The sequence below is a fragment of the Megalopta genalis genome, chromosome 17 (genome assembly GCF_051020955.1).
Source record: "Megalopta genalis isolate 19385.01 chromosome 17, iyMegGena1_principal, whole genome shotgun sequence".
NCBI lineage: Eukaryota > Metazoa > Arthropoda > Insecta > Hymenoptera > Halictidae > Megalopta > Megalopta genalis.
The window spans coordinates 3,343,084-3,361,060 of NC_135029.1; the positions used below are offsets into that span (position 1 = coordinate 3,343,084).

Below are 17,977 nucleotides of genomic sequence, written 5' to 3' on the forward strand. Positions count from 1 at the left end.
GTAGTTCACTGATTAAAATTTACATTCTGCAATTTGCGAAAAGAAAATGACATTTTTTTATTATTACGCTACTGGACGTTATGATATTGTACAATCATTATTCCATATCTTATATTTTTTGCGAAACATTCGTAATACCATTATAGTTATTACTCGTGGATTAACAACGACGATTTTCAAAATCAATCATCAAAATTCACTGGCCTTTGATCATAGTTCTTTATTTGAATTAAAATTTGAAGAATAAATTGCTTTATATTTGAATGACTTGATATAGTTTCAGGTGCAATTGAAATGTAAAGCAAAATAATTCTATCAAATTTCACATGAACGAGTTCATAACTTGCTGGTAATAATAAATAAACGAACATTTCGGCAAACTTTGTCTCCTAAGTCTTATACGTTCAACAATAAGTATCCACGAAACTATACGATCGAAAAGTTTGAGGATTCAACAACTTTCTATATTCTTTAACCTTAATAAACAATTCGTAACACAAGGAGAACTATACCTATTCGTTGCAAATATTGATACATTACTTCCGATGAATATTGGACTTCTCTTAAAAGGATCTCATAAATTATGAACAGAAAATCTTTCTTTCGATAAATCTCTTTACAGAAACAGAATTTTCAAATACTCTGACAACACTTTTTACGAGCTTCTGTGTTTGAATTCCATATTACACTTTAATATGGCATTTTCAAATTATAATTTTAATGACTCGATTTATCATTTTCTTTTACTTCTTGAGTATTGTAAGTACAGTTACTATTCTTTCAGCGTGTGCAACCGAAAATGGCATGAAAGAACGATGACACTACAAAATATTGACATTACGCGATGACATTACATTGACACTGGCTATCTTTTGCAATAGTGACCTACATTTTGAAATGGTTTCATTTTGGATACAAACAGTAATTTGTGGATAATAAAACATTGAAAATGAAATAAATTTTTAGAAAACGAAAATCTCCTAGCGTTGCCTAGAAATGTCTCTTTTTAGTTTGTAGGTATTTGAAATCTTATGCAACGTTCATTTAAAAAGCCCTCAAAAGCCTTTCGCATATATTTCTCATTCCACTGACCTTAAATTCATTTCAGCATGCTTTAACGAAAAGGAAAAAAGCTGAAAACTGAATGATAAATTCTCAAAACTCAGAAAACCGTACAGTAGTGCTATTTAAGAAGTACCATTTAACATGTATCACTTTCCGGTGCCTTAGAAAACGTTCAATTTAACCACAAAATGAATATTAATCTACTAGACAAGTAGATTATATAAATTTATATATAAATAATTATTATATTTACATATAAATAATAAGTACTATATATAATAAACAAGGAAATATAATTGAAGTATTATTAAAAATAATAGATCCCGCACATATAATTGACGGAAATTATATCAGCGTTATCTGATGTTTTAATTCTACTTGGAAAGCACAACATTTTTTTCTTATAAATAATGATTACATTACAGAAACAGTAGACTATGGACATTATATTCGTGGCTGAATGCTGCACGTGATAAATAACAACTAGATCGCGGATTTTATTGATTTATGGCAAAAATGAATAGAAAGTAGTGAAAGCAGTAGAAAAGTCTAAAACAATAGACACATTATATCCGAATCATTAAGATCATTATCGGAAGAAATAGATTTCTGTTTAACACATTTTCCTTACAAACGACGTGCGAACGTTTCTAACAATAATGAATTAACTTTCGAACGACGAAGACAATATAAATATTGCTGTTCGACTATAATTTTCACACGTTTCATTAAGGTTTATAGAAAAACAACGCGTCTAGAAGGTGTACCTTAAAATGCATGTTAAAATAAGTGATAAATAGAATTGTAAATGATCCTAATTCATTCAAAATTTACCGAGCATGGTTTAGGGGACAGTTGTGCATTTGGCAACTTTTTCCAACATTTTCATATAAACAACATGGAAACTGCTGAAACTATGAAAAACTGATATTGTTCAAACTGTTTCTTGTATTATGTTTCCCTTCCGAAATTAGTTCAAACAGTTGACTCAAGCATATCTCTAGCATATTTATTTGCCAATTGTCGACGTTATACACACAGAGTTAAATATTTATTCGTATTATCAACACTCTGACAGCGGACCATTTTCACAACTATACAATTCACGGTGTTTGGGAGCATTTTTATCTTTATCAATTTTTCGAGATACTTCTTATAGACCTATTTCTGTTCCTAGCGTAAAAGCAATTTATATAATTCGATCGTACTATAGTAGAGTAATTAGATGTTGAAGCTTTTGCATTCTGAAGATTTTCTCAGTTCTCTTATCAGTAACATATTTAATATTTACTCACCAAGCAGTAATTAACGCTTTGAGTAAAATATAAAATAATATAACGTTGGAAATAATTACACTATTTAAATAGAATTCGGCATACAAAATAATTTACTGCTTTAAAGCAAAGTTAGGCATTTTTCGAATAAATTCTTCGATTAATCAAATTTTACTCGTATAATAATTTGAATAAATTCTCGAATACAATACAATTTTATATAAAATTTTATTCGAAATATTTACCAAAATAACGTGAAGAGAAAGAGTCAGAAGTTCTCTTTTCACAATTTTGGTTTATTCGGAGATTCTATTCGAAATATTCGAAATATAATTTTATTTGAAATATGTCCCGAATAAAATTTCATTCGAAGAATTTATTTGCAATATTACTCGAATAAAACTTTATTCGAATAATTCCCAATTCTGCTTCAAAGTATCATAATTGGCAGCGGTTTCGTTGCGTCCCATTGAGAGGGATCATCCGAGTGCAAAGGATTAAACAGACTGGGTCAAAATGATTCGACAACTATACTCCGAGAGTTAGGACAAAGATTTCCAAGGCATTCGATAGCTCTGATAAGAAAACCTGTTTGACGTTGGTGGTTGAAGAGAAGATGGAGCGTGCAGTAAAGAATAGATATCTGGTAGCCAGCTCGCCAAAGCTTGAATTATTAATTACACCTCTGTTACAAGTAGCAAGGCAGAGGCAGTCATAAAGAAACCGACCTATTGTTGCCTGTGCGATTCTGTACACGATATCTCACCCACACCGCGCAAGATCGTAGTATTTGCCGTGAGAAAACTGATTGTAGCCAATCCCGTTATCGACGCTTCAACCCTTGACAAACAGCAACGGCATTCGAACCTAAACAGCTTCGATTCTTTTGTTCTGAAAACAGTCACTTATTAACACGTTCCGTGCCACATGTACCACCGATAGTATTATATATGCTTACGTTTACTTAATGTGCTAAGAAAATAGTTCATAACAAATTTAAAACTGAAGTATTAATTTCCACCACAAGACTGGATCGTAATAAGTTTGTTTCATTGTTATATACGCAATAATTATATACATATTATACGTATAATATAACAAGTTTTTATAAAATATCAAATGGCCAGTGAGAAGAGTCGAGTAAAAACAGCTTGGCACGAGTAGTTTGAGCGTCATTTAAAATCGAATAACCTTTTTAAAATTGGACCAATTGGCTCGAGTATGCTTGAGACGTTAGAGGGACTAACTTCCAGGACAGTGTTTCAACAAATTGTTGCAGAAATCGCAGTTAAGTGGAATTGTAAATGAAATTTAAAAAATGGTTTTTCAACTTTTTTTATCAGAACGTAAAACGAAACTTTAAAGAATTTGGTCCAAGTTTTATAAAAAATTGTTCTTTTCTGAAAGGTGTTCGGATATTTTAGCGAATAACTGTCGGCAGTACTTAATAAACCAAGATTTTGAACTTTTCATGGTATCGTTTAGCAGACTGTATCTGCTTTGCGAGTCTTAATGAAGTTAATAGATCACTTTATCATTCATTCATGGTCACGAGGGAAACGTGGTACTAGTGACGGAATCGTCGACTCGAGGATGCTGTTGACGAAGATACATCTTTTTTAGACAAGTATACTTCACAACGTTTATACAACTGTTGATATTGACTTTCGTACTCATAAAATTCTCATTAAATGACTACAAATTTCGTACATAATTTCTTGCATTTAACGCTAGAACTAAACGCGACTAATATAGAATAGGATGGTCCTTATTTTTAGACTTTATATTTTCACTAGTCTAACCCAGCTAAATTGTGGCATTTACCTTCAATCAGAAAGTAATATGTTCAAAATTTCAAAGCAATTCCATTTGCGTTAAGATTTAAAAATACTAATGATTTCTCTCTCTCTCTCTCTCTCTCTCATTTCATTTCATTTTCAAACATAATTGTATTTCATTGTTTTAGAAATATTGTTAAACGTTTTTAACTAAAAAATGAATAATAGATGAATAATAGATAAATAATGTGTTATAATAATGTGTTACTTCTAAAAACATGTACAAAATCCTTAATTTACCACTAAATGCTACGTATGATACAGAATCTTACAAGAAAGAATAAATCGAATCTAGACACACCGATTTTAATTTGTGAGAGAAAATTCTCAGAAAAATATTTCATACATTTTGTTTTTATTGGCCGTGGTCAATGTTAAAAAGATGAAAACAGCCTTTAAAATAAGGGATGGGGAGTACATTTAAGGGTTGTTCTCACCTTTTCAACGTGGATAAAAATGTCGGAGTCACATATGTAGAGGGTTATAGCTTCGTACGATTTTTATTATGATATACGCTTGAATAAAAAAGTTGATCAGAAAGTTTCTTGCAGAAAGATTTTTATAATTTCTATAACTGTAAAAGAAAATATCAGAAACCTATGTTAATCTTGATCTATAAAAATATACTCTTGTATTACTGTTTAGGCAATTTAATCATACATATAATAAAAGAAGTATGTAACTACATTAAAATTATTATAGTAATGTTTCTCTTGTTCCTAGCAGCAATTAATTTTATGAATAATTCCGAGAATTGACTAATTAGGTGACAATTTAAATACTGTGGATCAAAATGACCCGGTCCGGGGTCATTTTAGTAATAGTAGTCATTTTTTAGTCCGAGGGTAAATACGGTTATAAATTAATTTTGACTGCTACCTGTGAGATAAAATTTCAGTTAAGACATCGATTATGAAAATGGTACATTTTGTCTACTTAATTGAAGTCGATAAAATCGAAGCTCCTGTGGAATATGTATGAACCGATTTCTCGTATCGTTTGCTTAAAAATGATTTCCGCACAGATTCTGCAAGCTTCTCAGCTTTAAGGAAGAGACCTCCATTCCTCTGCTTGATGGAGCTTTTCATTTTGCCTCACTTTCAAGCCAGACTTCCTAATACAGGCGTGCATGAAAGCTTCTGCTTTAGCTCGAGGTAAATCACCCTTAGTTTGACTAGGTATAAAAATGGTCAATTTTGGGTTTTGTGTACATTCTTCTTCTCTAATAACTTGACATATCTTTTGCAGAGCATGTATGTTGCGTTTGATGTGAATGTTCCAAGACTTAACTATAACTTGTAGTAACACCATGTAAAATTATCGTTTGACGTGATTTACTTGATAGGATGTATAAATAATTGATTTTGTCATTATCTTATTCGTTCCAACATATTTCTTTGCGCACTCTTGAACATGTTACGTTTGTATTTTAAATTGTACAACAAACATTCCTGAAGTGAAAACCACATATTAAATCTTAACATTTATTTCTGTTTATTAGTCAATTAAGGATTTTTAATAAAACTTTCTCCAGTAATTAATCTCATTTATAATTGAATATCCACAAAATAATTGTGAATATTTTAGTAAATTGTTCAATAATTCAATAGTTCAATAGCAATTATATTTTCAAGCTAATATAAGTTACTTTTTCTAGTATAAATTATTAACCTCTTCTGAGGTTATTATTTATGAGAAAATTATTCAGCTTCTAGACATGGCATAGTTGTTGAAGACTTGATAATGAAGTTCCGGTAACTAAAGTGTTAAACAAATCTAGAATGTGACGTTTATTGTATTCAATTTTGTACAATCAAACAAGTTACTAGATATATTATTAATGAATAAATTTGTATAAATAGTTTACGGATTTTATACATTTGCGACAAAAATGAAAAAAAAATACAGAACAATAGAAAGATTAAAGGAATTTACGAATTTCGATACATTATTCTCAACTTATTAAAATTGTTAAAGAAAGAACGTAACTTCTAAGTGGTTACCGCCTCTTATAGTTGGCGTAGACAACTTTCATTTTGCAGAAAGATTCGCGGTCTAGTTATAAATTATTAGCCGAAAGTTTGGTACCGCTTGCGACAAATTTTCTATCGAGTTGTTCCTCTTTTGGTGAAATCTAATTTATAGCCAATACTCTTTTAGAAGCAACTATCGACGAACTCCTTTATCTCTTAAGCATTACTCTCAAGTCTCCCCAGCCTTGAGCCGTCACACGAAAATCTAATGGCATGGATCCTCGAACCAATACATCCTCTTACATATAATGTCTTGACAAAAGTACTCTTATAAAAATAGTTGTATAATTCTCGAATACTTCGTAAACAATGTAGAATAAGTTTATGTATCGAATTATTCATGTATGCTCATTTATAAAATTAGATCATGCGTGACGCATCCGGTTAGTATAGAATGTTGAAAATAAAATTTTCAGATTAGACAATCTAATTCGAACGCTTGATCGTGATTGAGGATACGGCATTGTTCCTTGCCAATTATTCAGACTCATTATTGTTCCGTGACTGTTATTCATTGGAAATGGAAAAAACATAATGTTTTGCCTCGCGTGATCACCGTTTGATCACGTGATCAACGCGATACCATATATGTATAATAATTATAATATATTATTATTAAAGTATTATTATATAATACTTATGAATTAGTTTTAACTTCATTTTATTATTAGTAAATACAGTTGCTTGAATTTTACGGTCAGAAACTCTTCACAGATTTACATCATATTCTTAAAAATCTATTATTAAGTGCATCTATTACTTTTTAATAATTATAACTATAAATATAATATATATATATATATATATATATATATATATATATAATAGTATTTAATAATATATTATATAAATGATATTATATATATATCATATAATATATTATGAGAGAGAGAGAGAGAGAGAGGGAGAGAGAGCTAACATAATTATTTATAGCTACAATTGCTTTGTTCGTTGAAATAAGTACAGATCTACTGTAGCATAAGTTTCAGTAGTAACCGTGCCATGAAGCATTAAAAAGAGAGTAATTAAACGCACACATTAGAATTGAAAATTGTGGTTACAAAGAGCAGGCTTGTCCTTGTTTCTTATCAGATGGATCTCTACTACTGATCAGCTGATTAATGTCCATCACGAAATTACTTAAATTACGATCCTCTGAGAAAAGCTTGACGAGCGGATGCACGGGAGAGAACAGTTAGATTCTTTCATTGATGTACGATATACATAGATCCTGATTAAGGAAATAGAAGATGACTGCATATATTTTCTTACAATATGTGAGCATTGGAAGTTAAGAGCATAATTTTTGCATGCTTAATACCTTAATGAATTTCACACGAGTAATAAAATATAATAATTCCAAATGAGAGAGAGAGAGAGAGATCAGGGAACTCTCTCTCTCTTTTATCTGTGACTAAATGAATGTAATACAATCGTTCAAAGAATTATTAATGCTCACAGTTTTTTAATCCTTAACAAGTAACTGCGTTCCTCTCTGTTTATGTGTTTCAATCTAATACGGTACCGCAACCATACTGCATAACACGTGTTACGTTTATTATAATTCCGTACCGATCCATCGTAGCACGTCGTCCTCGTTTTGTTTATTCATTTGCAACGCTAGATTAACTAAGTGTACATGTTATCTTGATGAATTAGTTTAAAGTTCACAATAATTTAAGCGTTTATAATTGAATTTTACTTTCTTCCGAACAGGATTTCAGGCAAAACCAACAAACGTGTTAAAAAAAAAATAAAATAAAATAAAAAAAAAATAATGTATAACTGGAAACAAATTTTTCGTAAAACTAATAATACTATTAATATAATAGTGAACACCTAAAAGGGAATATACTTCAACAAACATAATTACACAGGCATGTAATTCGAAATGCATATTAAATTGATGCTCGTGAAATAATTTTGTCAACAATTTCTAAGAGCTAAACTAAGAGAGAAGAACTACTTTTATCGAGTATATAAAAAATTCCTCACAATAAGAATGAAATGAAGATATCACTGATTCTTATTGATATACATGATCTTTTGTATTTTGAAAATTTGCAGTCGTCCTAAACGCATAAAGAACCGCAGTCTAGTTATTAATCTTCTGATTTGTATGATGTTCGTCTTGCGATGTGTATTACAAACTTATGGAATGATGGTTGATTTTTCAGAGTCTTTCATTGACACCGGCTAGGCCGCGTCCTGGACACGCGGCCTCTGGAGGATCAAGCACAGGAATTGCCGATGACAGCGATGTGGAAAGCGTAAAAAGTTACGGAAGTGCCTGCAGCACCGCGAGCGCCTGTGATCATGCTACATTTGCTTTTAACGGTACCACATGGTCTGGTAGATCACGAAAATACGTAGTTCATTGTTCGAATCATAACGGTGACAATGAACAGTATCTCACGCCGACTCAGAGGGCAGCTAGACAAGTTAGAAAGTTCCAGGTAAGCACTGCTATTACACGGAAAGCGGAAAGAGCGTTTATAATTCTCCGCTTTAAAATGAAATGCAAAATACAATAGGATTACGTATACAATGTATCGCACGTTAAGCGCCACGTCGATCACATATTGGTAACATTAATCTTTCACTAGGTTGAGACATTTATTTATATTATATAGTATATTCGAGAATAAATTGAACTTCACTAGGATTTTTAGAATGCAAAATTGTTAAGGTAGCGTCTACTATAATAAATGTTAACTTTTTAATTTGGATTTTATCAATTTTATTGATTTGATTTTGTAAGAATTTTTGACGTTGATATTGATCGTTTAACGTGTTAAATGAATCTCACAATGTCGGAAACCTAAAATGTCTTGATTTTTATGAAAAATGTCTTTCGTTATTAATATTTCATAATCGTCACTTTATTTCACTTATTAATAGAAATACCTAGGCGAGTCAAACTTTAAAACACACAGTATTCTTAAATTTAACTTGAAAATTGGTGAAATTAACGAAATTGTTGTAGACATCGATGATTTGTTTTTCTTACTGACAATAATGCATTGAAACTGTAAATTACAAAATCGATGAATGTTGTAGAATATTTTAAATATTGACGTAAGCCGAATATTGTTATTCACAAAATTAATAACGATAAAAACGTTTCTTCGCAACTATTTTACCTAAAATGTTTTAGCTAAAAACATGTTTTCCACTATAACTCGACCACATAATAAGCGAAATCGAAAAGTCTAACGAAACATTACTCCAAAATTGATAACATAGTCACAAGATTTAATTACTTCATGTAAAGCATTTATTTAACTTGTTAAAATAATTTTAATTGGAGCGTTTTCGTAACGAGCCTGGATTCGAATTGTAGGTTTCAATGTACATACAGGAGTATCCACTTAACGCAGAACCCTTGTGTGTGAAAATAGGCGTGAATGACAAGTGTGCAACGCGTACGGGAACACTTCTGCAATTATCAGTTCCCAGAACCACTGAATCTTTTAATACCGATCTAATCCACGTGATTGTGGGTAGGTTGGTTCATTAACTGTACATTTGTTGTGCGGAGTGGTTAGTTCTTCACTATTTATATGTATATATGTACAGTATACATATACAACGCGTTCGACTCTTTGCGATCTTGATCTCCGGACGGATCGCAATTAAATGACGCCCGTCAAATTTTCATCTCCGCGTTTACCCTGGTGAAATTCCTAAACAACCCTGATTGGCTAACCCACGCGATGGGTTTCTTAACCCCTTAATGCACAATTTAAAAAAAAAAACCGACCAAAAAAAATCAATTTTTTTTATCTAAGAAAATATACATATTTGGACCTTAATTTCAATAAATATGTAAAAAAAATGCAAAAATTACTAAAAATTCAATAAAAATAGTGGATAAATAATTATAGTGAATATTGAATCGCATTGCAGATCGAATTTTGTACCCATCGTACTGTTTTTCAATTACCAGTTACTATTTTGAAGGGGAAGGAGGAGACGAAAAAAAAACTGAAAAATATTTAATTTTACCTAAATTTGTAATAATATAATAATAATATTTATTAGCTGAAAAATATATAATAAACTAAAACTATTCAAAATTTTCTTTTGTATGGTAAATTTCAAAACAAGGTGCAGCACATAGCCTAACATTCCTTATTTCAACATTAGAAAACATACCTTTTATACACTAAAAATCCAATTTACTCTCTATAAAAATACACCATAAAACAAAAACGTTTTTATATGTTGACACTAATAATATTTGTAAAAAATAAAAAACAATTGTCTTTGAAGAAATTCACTTTGATAACGTCTACTTTACTTCACGACTTGCTCACGAATAATACACTAAATGTTCATAAGTGCCATCCTAAAAGTGCATATTTTATTCCTGAATAAGCAAAAAATAGAAAGAGATCGGAGATAACTGGAGAATAATAAATAAATTAGTCATAACAAAACTCACAAAAGTGCCAACGCTAATTAGATACGCAATAATGGATATAGATAGATAGAAACAATTACCAGGTCAGAAATGCTTATAAGTGTCACCCTAAAAGGCCATATTTTATAATCCCAAATAAACAAACTTTACAGCTTACAATACAGAATTACACGATGAATATCAATAAATTGAATGTTTTCCTTGGTTTTTATTAAGTTATTTTTACTGCCCGGATATATTCGAATCTGAACATTTTAGCGACATAAATTGCGACGCCGACCGTATATATACGGGTCTGCACATTTTGGCCGGTTTTGCACGCTCGTGTTAATACGTTTCTGCGCGTTAAGGGATTAAATCAGAGCCGTTCCTTTTTCCGTATTACCGTCTTATTCCTTGCGCCATTAATGCGCTTGTTTTCGGAACGGCGCACGGTGGTATAAAAGCTCGAAATCATGGTCAAAATAAGAAATAGTGACGGATTTATTTGAAAATTTGTATGCAAGGGTTTTCGTGGTCGCTGATTGCGAGTCTGAATTTCAAAATTCCCAAAACAAAATGGCGGATCAAATACGACCGATGGATTCTTGAAAAAATGATACGCGGAGCTTTGGTCTACATTATCGTAGGTCAAGTATACTTTAATACAGTAGCTGAAAGGTTGAAGATGAAGTTTTGTTAGACATTGTTGCTGTATTAAGAGTGTATATTTTGAATTTTTCGTAATCAATCTTGTGGCCGCTTGAAGTGACTTGTAACACAACATAGAATTTTGTTGAAAGAAGGACGACCGCTTAAATTTCTGATTTTATTGCTAACGCAGGCGGAGGGCACTCGAAAAACTACCGATTCTGCCAGCCATTTTTCAAATTTTGAGAACAATCTTTGTTCCATCCGGTGTACGTTCCTCCATTTGTATCTCAAGACAGAAAATAATTTTTTCATGGCTTGTGTCACGTCATCGTTCATGTCGACCATAAATCCTCCTTGCTACAATATTTTTTGCTTAAAATATTCTATTATTGAATCATTGAAGTATTAAACTATTTTGATCGGAGGGGGTGCCGTGGGACTTTCCTTTGGGCCACCCACGCCAGACCCACTTAGCGAAAGACCGATGAGTCTGTTTCAAGTATCCTTCAGATAATCCCTTAATTTACGGCAGTCTCTATTTGCTACTGAGGACTTGGGAAGAAAACTCTACTAAAACATGTGACGCTAAAGTCTGAAATATATGAACTCAAATATAGCTTCGTGGAACGAGAGTCGTAAATTACGTTGACCACTTGCACGAAAGAAAACATTCTCTTGTGCGTGCGACCGAATACTAAATAATTATTCAATAACAATAACAATCGTCTAGTACACTTCGATAATAAAAAATATATTGGATTCGATTGCTAAATGATATTAACACTAGGCTGCATATTACAGTGTTATCTTTGATAACGATGAACGTCCATAACCAGACAAGAATTGATCTAGATATCTTGGCTTCCATAAATAACGTGATTATTCGTAATCATACATACAATGGAGACATTGATCATTGAGCAGAAATAATTCATACATGTGAATAATGAATGACTTGGACTAATAAGGAACTTTATAAATAGCCTCCAATGTAAGAAATGACAAAGTTATTTTTTATAAAATGTATATTAAAAGATGTTGCGAAATATATGTATATCCTACATTATTAAAAAAAAGAATGTTACGTTGAAAATTATTTGCCTTTTTATAAGGAATAAATTAACGTAGCCAATAACTTTAAAGATTGATTATGCTTCTTATTGTTGTTTTTATTACACGACGATTCTTAACAACAATTACGTAACATGAATTATGAGCTCAGTCAATGATAAATACGTGATTTACGCATTTATAAGGTTCCTGCGGATGTTGCGCATTTATAGGCTGCCGACAGTGTCGAATACAGCGGAATCTAAACTTTAACAAAAGTTTGCAAAATTGTTCATCCTATTTGAAGGTCAAATATAATTCTCAATGATAAACATAAGTTATCGATCAATTTGAACGATCAAAAAATTGATTCTAAAAGCTACAATCCGCACGGTGATTAACACGTTCCGTGCCACGTGTACCATCGATGGTACACGCTTGCATGTTTACTTAGTGAACCGAACAAATTGTTTACAAGAAATTTAGAACCGAAGAATCAATTTCCACCGCAAGAATGGGCGTTGATAAGTTTTTGTTACGTTGTTATGTGTACGAGAATTAATAATTGCACGTAATACATCAAGTTTTAGTAAAATATCAAAGTGTGAAGATTCGAGTAAAAAAAGCTCGGCACGGAACGTGTTAATAATCTGCACTCTACAATCACTAAAACCAATTTTCTCAGAAAATTACTGAACAAATGTATCGTTATTTGTTCCCCACGCCAGAATTTGTCTCAATATCGTATACAACAGCGTTTGTATAATTCCCCTTTGCGTAGTTTGTTAACGATCGAGTACTCGTGAATTTGTACACAAAAGTTGTCATAACTCCCGGAAATCTGTCTCAATCGTATTCTCAGTATAATCAAACTTCTCAGATCCGGGTTTAACAAACTTTGAAGCTCGCTAATGAACCTTGTCTCCGGCACGCGTTGATTGCAAGAGAAATGGCGTAGCATGAATTCACTAGCGTCTATACCGTGTTACATTGTCGCTTGTTCTCACGCGCTCGACTTCCGTATTAGATAGATATTTCTTTATTTATGCATTCGCTTTTGCACCTATTTCTGTTCTTAGGCTTTGCTAAAGGACGCGAGGAGAGAGATCGAGGAGAAGGATCAGGAGATCTTCCGGCTAACGAAGGAGGTGGTGGAGCTGAGGTTGTACAAAGCGTCTTTGAACAGCCCGGATGAGAGGACGGATAGCAGCGATGCCCTCACCGTACGGGAAAACAATCCTTTCTCACCGGAATCTCCGAGTAAGGATTTACCGGATGAAGGTGCGCTGCCGAAGGTCCCGTGCCCGGAGACACCTGAGAAACGCGGTCAGGACCTGCCTTCTTCTCTGGCGGACTCTGGGCATTTCGAGGACGGGTCGATTCACTCGAAAGACTCGGTGTATCTGCCGGAGGTGCAACCGGAAGCGATCAATATCGCTGCGGCGCCTAATAAAGTTGGCGAAGACAACACCTCCGAGACATCTGCTAGATCGGCTACGCCAGACAAAGACGAAGAACGACGGAAACTGGTTAATCTTTACGAGACCAGGATCGAGGAGATGCATCGTAGACACATTGACGAACTTCAGGAACTGAAACAAAAGCATAATGACAAGGTACGGTCGCTGGAACATAGGAGAATAAGGAAGTTACCTCAGATTCCAATGATCTTGAAATATGCTGTTAAGGTCATCGTTCCGAACAACGTTTTCCCATAGATATAATAGATGCTCTCTTTTAGTTTTTGAGAGACTCGCAAAACAAGTTAAAGAGGTAGAGATTCAATGTATGTAATAGGATTTTATTATGTTAGAGATTCGACACAAAATGGATATCTTAGATTGTTTTATGACTTATGGATTTTGTACCTACGATTTTTGTTGGTCTCATCCACTTAAATTATGGTAGCTTGTGAAGAAGTAATTCGAAGGAGCATAGTAAGCTGCTATTTAGCCACCTGAGTGTTTTATGACTGAGTTTAAACGTATGCGCGCTCTTGGATGAGAATAAAACAGCCTAAACAAGAGTTGTTTGTATCACGGAGTTCTTTGAACTGCAATCGGATGGCTCTACTGGGTGTTTATGAGGGTGTCAAAATTGGAAATATCAAGCAACTGCTGCCTTGGTAATATGAGCATTATCCCCACACGATTTGCCCACGCAATGGGAAAGATCAATGCTTAATATTAAAAATTCTATAAATAACAAACTTTGATACTAAAATTTCTAGCATGCCCTTCTCCCGCTAAACTGTGAGAGTTTAATCTATGGACCAAAAGAAGAAGAAAAGTGTTATATGAAGTTTACGAATTAACGCATCGTTACAGAGATATAAACAGAAATAAATACTTTATTATTTTACTAAGTTTCAGAATTTCAGTCATTTCTCTTTTATGCATGAGCCTGTTTCACAATTGGCAGCGTGTGTTGATAAACGCAGATCTATCCGATATCCCTGTAATTCAGTGATTTATACTTATCAAAAAATTTCAATTAACTTTATTTCCATTTCTTCTAAAACATTAAATAATAAAATTAAGAAAAGGTCTCCAAAAATTTTGGAATGCCCTTAAAAATAGGATCCCAAACGAAAAATTCGCATCCACTATTTATAACACTACATTTATCTAACTTATATTATCCACTGTAGATAATTATTTTATAAAGAATATAAAATAATTGTTCTATTACAGGTGGAAAGCTTACTGAATCAATTGGCTGAGGTAAATACACGTTACTGTGAAGTCAGACCAAGTGTTGATGCTGCAGAAACTCGAGCTCGTGAATTAGAAATAGAATTAGAGGCTGTGAAGAATGAACTCGCCGAGCAAAAGTCTGTGCTAAATGAACAAGAAGAGAAAAATAAACAAATGTACTTGAAAATGTATGCCAAAGGTCAAGAAGCTGCACGTATAGAACAAGCGGATCAGGTAATGCAATATAACGTTATAATTTTTAGACGTTAATATTGTAACTTTTAAACATTTATCATTTCTTTAATCATTAGAGAATAATAAAAGAATTCAGTTCAATAATTAAAATGTAGTTTGTTTCTAATGCTTTCCTCGATTAATTGATTTTCTTGCAAACATAATAAACAATACTGTATATATTAATATGAAAATGTTTAACATTGTATTTTATGTTTATATATGTAATTAGAAAGAAAATATTAATTTGTTTTCCTATTTTTCTTTGCAAACATAGATACTTGAGCATGCTCACCAAAAGCCACCAAAGGTTTCAGTTGCAGAACTACTTCAACAATTAACAGTCACTCGAGCGGAATTAGAAAATGTCAAGGTAAATATAGTAATTTCAATTAGTTTTACGTTGTTAATAATACAACGGTAATAATACACATATTGCACATTAAAAATGGAATTATATAATTGTTTGTGCCTGATCTCATATGTATAACTGAAGCTTTACCTCTATAGCAACATAAAATAGCATGAATCATATTTTTAACACAGTATACTGAAATTTCTTATTATGAATTATGACAATAAACTGCATTGTTCATTGAACAATACAGATTATATCATTTATAGGAATAAAACGTAAAAAAATTATCTAAATTTAGTGTATTATATAAAAAATAATTTTTTCATTTAATTTAAAAAATCTGTTCTATAGTATACGAGAAATAGGATATTTCACATTTCTCATCGGCAAGAGTTGTTTATTTATCATATTGCTTTGTTTTAAGTGTTAATTTTCCTTACTTCATTAAGTATAATCGTTAATATTTCTTTTTCTGTGGCAATATCAAAAATTTCCATTTTTTTTAGTACTATATTCTTTATACTATATCATATCTTTCTTTTTCTAGACCTTGCTAAAAACCTTGGTTAGTAGGATACTAAAATTTTTTGATAGAGTCCAACAATAGTATAATTTTTGTTTATATTAGTGTCTTCTCAACTAATAATTTACTTTTTTACTAGTTTATTAAACAGATCTCAAATGTTGCTTAGAAAATTTAATTTAATGTACTTATTAAACAGAAGTAAAAGGAACAATAGTACAAAATAATACAAATGGAAAGATTCAATGTAGGAACCTCTGTTATGCATCACTTTCTGAGCATCTCTGTAGTTCGCAATTCTCTTGTACTAATGATGTGCCACTTTTTTTGGTCGCCGCTCACACTCCAGGACACAAGCTACTCGCCTGAACCTCACATTTCAGCCGATCGTAGCCAAATTTTATTAAGTGCTCAGGAGGCTGTTTCTCTCTGGGTCCTTGGCACACGTAAGGTCTGTATTTCTGCTAGACTGCCACGCGATGCAATTCTTATCCACTGTTTATTAAGCATCTGCGTTGTGCTTGTTCATATACAGGATGCACCAGCAATCTTCATGTCCTCCCCTCTCCTTTGTTTTCTATTTCTGCATTTTCCAGATTCTTTTGCAAGATAATGTATGTATCTTTATATTGTTTTTGAAGAATAATGTTTGTTGTGCAGAATGTTTATATCTCCATACTTCCAATTAAGAAGTAAAAACACAATATCATATCTTCCATTATTACCTGAATGTTTGTATTTCATTATCAAATTCTTATATTTTTGTATTTATGACTGTGATTTAAACAGTGGATTTGATTTTTTTCAATTCCGAGTATTCATTTGTCAGCTATGTATTAGGAAAGTTATTTATTGTATAATGTATAGTTTATTATACACTGTTTATTGTATAGTGTATGTATAATGTTTTTTATTTTTATTTTTCATTTAAGCATGAACATTGATGATAAATAAATGTGTATATAGATTGATAAATAGCTACCATGAGCATGAACATTTGCTCTTTGTTAAAGGAACAGAATTTGCAACAATTTTAGTTAGTATATGTTATTATAGCATATTAAATATTTTGAAAACTGTCAGAAATATCATTTGTTTGAATCATCCGTTATGAAAATGAATTTAATCTCTTTTTTTTTAATATTATCTTTCTATTACGAAGAGACTTTAATCATATAATTTATATTAAACATAAATGTTAGTGTTACTTTCGAACAAACATTTTAATCATCATTAAAGAGAATAACTTGCCACATTCTTTAAAATATCTCTTAGATACTGAATCTAGAATCTACTATGGCAGGAATTGGATCTACGTGTTACCATCAATAAATTACATTATAAAGATATTTTCCAAAAAAGCATTTATTAAAGAAATGCTTTGCCACAGCAATTGCATGCTGATTAGCAAGCACAATTATAGTTGGTTTTGCATGCATTATTAGTAAGTGTGGGGGAGACTATCCTATGCACTTGAAAGAAACAGCCTCTTATTATCCTTTAGTCAATGTAAGTTTACACATTTTTAAGAATGCTTTCGCACTTTTTCATCCGAGACAATATTATTTAACATTGAATCTAACAAAAAATGATGAATAAACTACTCTTACGTTAATTTTTACATATCTGTATTGAAAATAAGTACTGTAGAATCCTCACATTCAAACATTTTATTATTTACACAGAATATCTGCTAATAACAGATGTTTTCTTCTTTCTTAAATGTAGTGTTTACATACAATATTATTTTTGTGTAATTCATATCACTTGCAAAAGGGCTTTGGCAATTTAAAGCATAAAAAGAATGAAACAGTTCTGTACAATTATTTGTGATGAAAATTTTACAT

General features: G+C 31.9%; 1 protein-coding gene across 4 annotated transcripts in view; it reads left to right on the forward strand.

Moving 5' to 3' along the window:
- qtc (GRIP domain-containing protein quick-to-court) overlaps positions 1-17,977 on the forward strand; it is a 48,403-nt gene that overhangs the window by 26,686 nt on the left and 3,740 nt on the right. For 3 of the 4 annotated variants that reach the window (XM_076527114.1, XM_076527113.1, XM_076527112.1), the window contains 5 exons: positions 8,388-8,666; positions 13,399-13,935; positions 15,013-15,249; positions 15,527-15,622; positions 16,480-16,581. In XM_076527114.1, the coding sequence (XP_076383229.1) occupies positions 8,388-8,666; positions 13,399-13,935; positions 15,013-15,249; positions 15,527-15,622; positions 16,480-16,581 (1,251 nt within the window). The remainder of the gene's footprint in view (positions 1-8,387; positions 8,667-13,398; positions 13,936-15,012; positions 15,250-15,526; positions 15,623-16,479; positions 16,582-17,977) is intronic. The other variant, XM_076527115.1, reaches the window with a different exon arrangement.